This window comes from Rhincodon typus, chromosome 6 (assembly GCF_021869965.1).
Source record: "Rhincodon typus isolate 14 chromosome 6, sRhiTyp1.1, whole genome shotgun sequence".
Taxonomy (NCBI): domain Eukaryota; kingdom Metazoa; phylum Chordata; class Chondrichthyes; order Orectolobiformes; family Rhincodontidae; genus Rhincodon; species Rhincodon typus.
Window position 1 is genome coordinate 35,532,980 of NC_063337.1, and position 8,881 is coordinate 35,541,860.

An 8,881-nucleotide genomic window follows, 5' to 3' on the forward strand; every position below is an offset into this window, starting at 1 on the left:
AACAGAGTGCGAGAAACAGAGGGGCTGAAACAGAGTACGAGAAACAGAGGGGCAGAAATAGAGAGCGAGAAACAGAGTGCCTAAAAGAGAGGGGCTGAAACAGAGTGAGAGAAACAGAGTGCCTGAATGAGAGGGTCAGAAAAAGAGTGCGAGAAACAGAGGACTGTAACAGTTTGCAAGAAACTCAGGGGCTGAAACCGAGTACGAGAAACAGAGGGGCTGAAACAGACTGCAAGAAACAGAGTGTGAGAAAAAGAGTAGGAGATACAAAGAGGCTGAAATAGAGTGTGAGAATCACAGGGTCAGAAACAGAGTAGGAGAAACAGAGGGGCTGAAACAGAATGGGAGATACAAAGAGGCTGAAATAGAGTGCGAGAAACACAGTGCCAGATACAGAGTGCGTGAAACGGAGTGCGAAAAACAAATATTTGAAACAGAGTTCGTGAAACAGAGGTCTGAAACAAAGTGCTAGAAACAGAGTTAGAGAAGCAGAGTGCAAGAAACAGAGTGCGAGAAACAGAGTGCGAGAAACGGAGCAGCCAAACCAGCGTATGAGAAACAGAGGGGCTGAAACAGAGTGCGAGAAATAGAGTACACGAAACAGAGGGGCTGAAAAAGTGTGCGAGAAACAGAGTGCGAGAAACAGAGTGCGAGAAAGAAAGAGGCTGAAATAGAGTGCGAGAAACACAGTGCCAGATACAGAGTGCACAAAACAGAGTGTGAGAAACAGAGCGTCTGTAACAGTTTGCGAAAAACAAAGGTTTGAATCAGAGCTTGAGAAACTGAGGGTCTGAAACAGCGTGCAAGAAACTGAGGGGCTGAAAAAGAGTGTGAGAAACAGAGGAGCTGAAACAGAGTGTGAGAAACAGAGGGGCTGAAACAGAGTGTGAGAGACAGAGGGGCTGAATTAGAGTTCGAGAAACTAAGGGGCTGAAAAAGTGTGCGAGAAACAGAGTGTCTGAAAGAGAGGGGCAAAAACAGAGTGTGAAAAACAGAGGGGCTGAAACAGAGTGCGAGAAACTGAGGGGCTGAAACAGAGTGGGAGAAACAGAGTGTGAGAAACAGAGTGCCTGAAAGAGAGGGGCCGAAACAGAGGTCGAGAAACAGAGTGGCTGAAACAGAGTGCAAGAAACTGGGGGGGCTGAAACAGAGAGGGAGAAACAGAATGTGAAAAACAGAGTGCAAGAAACAGAGAGCAAGAAACAAAGAGGCTGAAATAGAGTGCGTGAAACACAGTTCTCGATACAGAGTGCACAAAAATGTGTGCGAGAAACAGATGGACTGTAGCAGAGTGTGAAAAACAAAGGATTGAAACAGAATTCGAGAAGCAGAGTGGCTGAAACAGAATGCAAGAAATGGAGAGGCAGGAACAGAGTGCGAGAAATAAAAGGGCAGAAACAGAGTGGGAGAAACAGAGGGACTGAAACAGAGTTGCCGAAGCAGTGCACGAGAAACAATGGGGCTGAACCAGATTGCGAGAAATACAGGGACTGTAAAAGAGTGTGAAAAGCAAAGGTTTGAAACAGAGTTCAGGAAACAGAGGGCTGAAACCGAGTGCAAGAAAGAGTGTGCCTGAAAGTGATGGGCAGAAACAGAGTGCAAGAAACAGAGGGGCTGAAACAGAGTGCAGGAAACAGAGTGCGAGATAGAGAGGGGCTGAAACAGAGTACGAGAAACAGAGGGGCGGAAACTGAGTACGAGAAACAGAGGGGCAGAAATAGAGGGTGAGAAACTGAGTGCCTGAAAGAGAGGTGCTGAACCAGAACTGTCCCAACAGAGGGGCTGAAACAGAGTGCGAGAAATAGAGTGCCTGAAAGAGAGGGGCTGAATAAAGTGTTCAAGAAACGGTGGGGCTGAAACAGACTGCGAGAAGGAGAGGTGATTAAACAGAGTGCCTGGAACAGCGTGCAACAAACAGAGTGCGAGAAACAAAATGCCTGAAAGAGAGGGGCAGAAACAGAGTGCGAGAAACAGAGGGGCTGAAGCAGAATGCGAGAAACTGAGGGGCTGAAACAAAGTACAAGAAATAGAGGGGATGAAAGTGAGCATCTGAAACAGCCTGCGAGAAATAGAGGGACTGAAACAGAGTGCGAGAAACAGAGGGGCTGAATCAGAGGGGCTGAAATGGAGTGTTGGATACAGAGGGGCTGAAACAGAGTACGAGAAACAGAGTACGAGAAACAGAGGGGCTGAAACAAAGTGCGAGAAACAGAGTGCCAGATATAGAGTGTGCGAAACAGAGTGCGAGAAGCACATGGGCTGTAACAGAGTGTCAAAAGCAAAGGTATGAAACAGAGTTCGAGAAACAGAGGGCTGAAACAGAGAGCAAGAAACAGAGGGGCTGAAACAGAGTGCCTGAAACAGAATGTGGGAAACAAAGTGCGAGATAGAGAGGGGCTGAAACAGAGAGCAAGAAACCAAGGGGCTGAAACAGAGTACGAGAAACAAAGGGGCAGAAATAGAGTGCAGGAAACTGAGTGCCTGAAAGAGAGGTGCTGAACCAGAATGGACCAAACGGAGGGGCTGAAACAGAGTGTGAGAAACAGAGTGCCTGAAAGAGAGGAGCTGAAACAGAGTTCGAGAAACAGAGGGTCTGAAACAGAGTGCAATAAGGAGAGGGGATTAAACAGAGTGCCTGAAACAGAGTTCAAGAAACAGAGTGCGAGAAACAGAGTGCCTGAAAGAGAGGGGCAGAAACAGAGTGCAAGAAACAGAGGGGCTGAAGCAGAGTGCGAGAAACACAGTGGCTGAAAGTGAGCATCTGAAACAGAGTGCGAGAAACAGAGGGGCTGAAATAAAGTGAGAGAAACAGAGGGGCTGAAACAGAGTGGCTGAAATGAAGTGTTGGATACAGAGGGGCAGAAACAGAGTGCGAGAAACAGAGGTGATTTAATAGAGGGCCTGAAACAGAGTGCAAGAAACAGAGGGGCTGAAACAGGGTGCTAGAAACAGAGGGGCTAAAACAGAGGAGTTGAAACAGAGTGCTAGAAACAAAGGGGCAGAAACAGAGTGTGAGAGACAGAGCGGATTAAACAGAGTGCCTGTAACAGAGTGCAAGAAACAGAGTGCTAGAAACAGAGGGGCTGAAACAGAGTGCGAGAAAATGAGGGGCTGAAACAGAGGGACTGAAATGGACTGCTAGAAACAAAGGGGCAGAAACAGAGTGTGAGAGACAGTGGGGATTAAATAGAGTGGCTGAAACAGAGTGCAAGAAACAGAGTGCAAGAAACAAAGACGCTGAATTAGAGTGCGAGAAACACAGTGCCAGATACAGAGTGCGCAAAACATTGTGCGAGAAACAGACGGACTGTAACAGAGTGCGAAAAACAAATTTTTGAAACAGAGTTCGACAAACAGAGTGTGGGAAACAGGGTGCCTGAAAGAGAGGGGCAGATACAGAGCACGAGAAACAGAGTGAGAGAAACAGAGGAGCTGAAACAGAGTACGAGAAACAGAGGGGCAGAAATAGATTGCGAGAAACAGAGTGCCTGAAAGCGAGCGGATGAAACAGAATTGGCGAAACTGAGGGCCTGAAACTGAGTGCAAGAAACAGAGGGGCTGCAACAGAGTGCTAGAAACTGAGGGGCTTATACGGAGTGCTAGAAACAGAGGGGCAGAAACCGGGTGCAAGAAACAGAGGGGGTGAAACAGAGTGCCTGAAACAGAGCATCTGAAACAGAGTGCAAGAAACAGAGGGGCTGAAACAGAGGGGTTGAAACAGAGTGCGCAAAACAGAGTGGGAGAAACAGAGGGGCTGAAACAGAGTGCGAGAAACAGAGTAAGAGAAACAGACGGTCTGTAACAGAGTGCGAAAAACAAAGGTTTGAAACAGACTTTGAGAAACAGAGAGCTGAAACAGAGTGCGAGAAACAGAGTGAGAGAAACAGAGTGCGAGAAACAGAGTGCGAGAAACAGCATGCCTGAAAGAGAGGGGCTGAAACAGAGTTCGAGAAACAGAGGAGCTGAAACACAGTGCCAGAAACAGAGGGGCTGAAACAGAGTGTGAGAAACAAACTGCCTGAAGCTGAGGGGCTGAATCAGAGTACGAGAAACAGATTGGCTGAAACAGAGTGCGAGAAACAGAGGGGGTGAAACAGAGGGGTTGAAACGGAGTGCTAGAAACAAAGGGGCAGAAACAGAGTGTGAGAGACAGAGCAGATTAAACAGAGTGCAAGAAACAGAGTGCGAGAAACACAGGGGCTGAAACAGAGTGTGAGAAACAGAGGGGCTGAAATGGAGTGCTAGAAACAAAGGGGCAGAAACAGAGTGTGAGAGACAGTGCAGGTTAAACAGAGTGGCTGAAACAGAGTGCAAGAAACAGAGGGCGAGAAACAGAGGGCAAGAAACAGAGTGTGAGCAACAGAGTACAAGAAACAGCGGGGCTGAAACAATGTGCAAGAAACAGAGTGCGAGAAACAAAGAGGCTGAAATAGAGTGTGAGAAACACAGTGCCGTACAGAGTGCGCGAAATAGTGTGCGAGAAACAGACGGGCTGTAACAGAGTGCGAAAAACTTTAGCAGTTGGGGACCAAGCCACGTATTGTATATCTCCAGTATTTTAGACTTTTTTGTTCATTTAGTTTGCATCACACATATTTAAATTTGACAACATCATGTCAATGCTCACTTACAGCCTTTTATTTATTCAACTTCAGTGCAGATCAGATATCTCCTCAGTGATGTTTACATTTAAGTCTGTTTTCTCCTGAGTCTAAAATGAAAAGAAATATTGTAAGCACATAACAGGTAATTACTTTTTGATTCTTCCCTCACTGGTGCAAATCATTTCTTGGGTGTGTCACAAATACTGGGCACCATCAAATATCTACTTAAGTGGCCAATGTGCAACTGATGGTGCGTACAAGTACAAGTTTTCAGCCACAGAGACTTTCACTGCCAAACCCTGCTTTGTCCTTACCTGCTCTGTCCTTACCTGACAGCTAGACACAGTGTTCAGCAGATGAAACAGGGCTAACTTGGTCCTTCTGTACTTCCTGAAGAATCAAGATTATCATTGCATAGCTTTACCTGTGGTCCACATTTCCTTTGTAAACAGTTTAGTTGTCTCATGATTGGAACAAGGTTGGCCAGGTGGGTCTTGTTGAGTGAGATCCTTGATTGGGGGTTGTTAACCTGGGCCAATCAGGGAGCACTGGCTAACAGATATAAGCAAGAGTCTCAGAGTCTCCTCACGCCAGGGTCTGGCACTAAGCTAGTTGTTCAGAGTCCATGTATTGTGCTCACAGGTGGTGGGACACTGGCCTCTGTGCAGTTAGTTCAGTAGCAACAAAGACAAAACAATATGGTCCTCAAGAATTGTCACTTGCAACAGTCGTGTTTGAGTTGGAGTAAGTATTTCTGGCATCATGCCTTTGTTTTGGAAGGTTGTTTGATCCTGCTATCAAAGACTGGTCCCACCAGGTGGAAAGAATGCATTATTTTTTCCTGGGCAAACATGTGGATCACATGAAAGCTGCCATCTCACAAACAGAGCAGGAGCAAAACACACCCAGCCCCTCAGAACAGCCAAAAGGCCTATCAGAAACCATGGGTTCTCCCTGCCCCGAGTGTCTGAAACCTCAGAGTCTGAAATGGATGCAGCCTTAATACCATTAACACCTGAAGAAGACAAGGACACTCTCCTGAGATGCTCCAGGCACAAGAGACAGGCTATGGTATGGTACATACTGCCTGTGCCCATGTCAGAGGCAGAGAAACCAGATCTGGGTGAAAACGTCCCAGGAGAAGCTACAAGAAAAAGAACAGGTCGATATCCCTGAACTTAGCGAGGGAGGAATGAAGTGATTGGAATGAAGTTGGCCAGGCAGACATCATTGAGTGTGAGATCCCTGATTCGGGCTGTTAATTTGATCCAATCAGGGAGTCCTGGCTGACAGCTATAAACAGGAGTCTCAGAAAGTCTCCTCACTCCAGGTACTGGCACTGCGCTAGCTGGTCAGAGTCCACATACTGCATTCGTGTAAAAAAAAGGAAGACTTGGTGGCAGGATGCCAGCCTCTGTGCAGTTATTTCACTTTGATTAATATGTTTTAGACTTGTGTACTCATTGCCCAATGAAATTATTCAGCAATGAGAATCAACTGTTTAATTTCCTTTCCTACCTAGGTGATCTGCAAACATCACCCTAAACTGCGCTCCAACATGCAATAGCAGCCATGCCAAGTTGCGCCCTGAGAGAGGGAAGTATGCCAGTGAATTTAATGCAGTCAACTTAGCCAATATGTCTGTGAGGCTTGAGGCACTGCTAAATATTTAAGAGTGAAGTGAAGATTATTAATGTTGGGTATGAGTCCTAACTGACGGAGGTTGTTGGCAGCTGAGTGTTAAGAGTGTGATCGTGCATAGTGTAGTGGCTGAGGATAATGGTTCAGTTGGCGCAGTATGGCATTTGAAAACACACTGACAAAGTTATTGAGCTCTTTGTGGCACTATATCCAGGTCTGGAATTGACACCTGGCATCAATCATCACAGCTAACTGGTCCTATCACCTTCCAGGAATTTGCCTGAAGGGTTTCCTGGTTCTCTGCATAGATATCTCTCCTCCTCTGCATCTTCTTGATCAGGATCTCCAGCATAGCATAGGACTCAGTATAGCCCCGACTCTGCCATTTGGTGCCAATATTAAGGATTTCACAGGCCTGAATCACTGTTGAATTACATTCAGCACCCAATCCAACCATAATGCACTTCCTCTTTAAGAGATGCAGTAATCCAAATTATTGTTAACTGGCATTAGATGCACAATTAAAAGCATTATGTAAGTATTGTTAATGCTGATTGTATGCAATAATGTAAATTCATATATCTTTAATTTTAATCAGAAAAGGAAGCTTTACATCCAAGCTGCAATTTAGAGATCTGTTCTCTACCTTCCAAATCACTATTATAACTCTTTCTCTGGCATCAGCTGAAAATCTATTTGGCAATTCCTGGGTCGCTTTTTGTAACACACCTAAATATTAAAATTGTTGTTAATGTGGCACTAGAATTTTCTGTTGATTTTCTTATTCATGTTTTTCTGTTGCCCATCACTTTCAGTGGAATGACTTACACTTCTCTCATTTTAACATATTCCCTTCTGGGGTCCTTTTAAAAGTTCAAATGGGATCATTATGACAGTGTCATGAAAGGCCTGTGAACAGAAACAGTTCCCTAGTTTTGGCACTACTTCAGAACTTCTGTCTGCCACTCAAAATCACTGCAAGACTTTTGCAGAACACACAAATATTGCTAATGTATCCTAACCGTAATATAAAAAATGTTTGTTGGCTCATATTTTCTAATAATTGTCCCACTGTTGTCATGAAATTTTGTCCAATAAGAAATTCCTGATGTTAAAAAAGAATTCAAAAATACAAGTATGTTCTTATTGACAAACAAAACAAACACACTGATATTCAGATTATTTGAAGCACTAGTCAAAAGTGCAGTTTCTATTTTTTCTGGATAAGTCAAAATTCTAACTGTAAAGTAATTATTTATAAATTCTCAGAGCTTCAAAGTTAATGTAATAGCATAGAAGCACAGTAACTGTTGTAAATTAGAAAAAATGACAATTTCTGATTGTAAGATCCCACACATATGAGATAAATGATGCAGTTGAGGGAGCTAATGAGGCCAGCAGAACATTGATACTCTTGCAATAGTTCTGTGGGACCTTTTATCTGCTTGTTAAAGCAGACAGGATCTTGGTTTTGTATGTTAAGTGAAAGACGATAACCCTCACAATGTACCTTATTGTTCTTCAGTGAATTAAATGCATCAGTAGCTTAAATTACAGGATTTCCCATTCTGCTTCTGGAGTAGTTGGCAGGGAATGTACACATACCAATCAGGACTGTCCCACAGCCATCTACGTTTCCTGGAAGCATAATTGGCTGGAGGCACGACTTCTGGCCCTTCACTCCACTGGAAATCCCATCTCACAGAGCTGCCAGCCAATCAGATTTGCCAGTAGCACTCTGAGATGGAATTTCCACTAGTGCAACAATAGTGCCAACTGACAGTGATGGCCACCACTGGGACTACAAGTACTCAGAGTCAAAGTGACCAGGCCAGGATGCATATAAGTGCAGGGGAAGGGGTCACAACGGGACTAGGGCGGGGGAATGAGGCGGATGGGAGGGCTCATTGAAGGGCAGGTGGGGAGAGAGAAGCTATGTTCTCAAACCCATTGACTGATCTTCAAAAGAGCTAGCAATCCATAAGCACCCAGCCCCCAATAAAAATGTGGACATGTCCAGAGCAGGTTGCCAGCAGGGACCAATACATTTCCGCTCCATGAATCTGGCATGAATTTTCAATCCACTTACTTCTAGTAAGGGTACTATGGAATGACAACTGATACTTCAGGTCAATTTTTAGTATTTATTTGCATTTTATACAATAAATTGTAATTGTGATCATTAGGTACTATTATTTATGGATTTAAATGTTGATGGAACTGGTTCCATCAAAGTTTCAAATTGAAAATCTCTACCACAATTGAACAATGGATATGATAGCGTTCATTGATAACTATGTATTCTGCTCCTACAATTGCTGATGTCTCCATGCTTTCCAAGGTACAGAAAGGCCCATAAGATTATATTAAACATTAAGTTGTGGAGTGATCAGTAAACACAAACACTATTATTACAAATACCAAGTAAATATTTCAGCAACTTACATATTGTCTTGCCTTTTCGTCATTTTCCATTTCTTTTTGTGCTATGTATTTTTCCTAGTGGAACAAAACAATGCAATTTTGTTATGTATCACTGTTCATCTGTGCCTAGTCAGAAATGTACAATAGAAACTGAAATGCTAACAAAATTACTTTGGAAACAACAACCATGTTAATTTTGGAATTTCCTTGAA

General features: G+C 44.1%; 1 protein-coding gene across 1 annotated transcript in view; it reads right to left on the reverse strand.

The window, feature by feature from the left end:
* Window positions 1–6,480: 6,480 nt before the first annotated feature.
* LOC109921444 (anoctamin-7-like) overlaps window positions 6,481–8,881 on the reverse strand; it is a 73,634-nt gene continuing 71,233 nt past the window's right edge. Inside the window, exons 21-22 of the mRNA XM_048597934.1 lie at window positions 8,691–8,731; window positions 6,481–6,714 (exon numbers count right to left, since the gene is read on the reverse strand). Of these exons, the coding sequence (XP_048453891.1) occupies window positions 6,481–6,714; window positions 8,691–8,731 (275 nt within the window). The remainder of the gene's footprint in view (window positions 6,715–8,690; window positions 8,732–8,881) is intronic.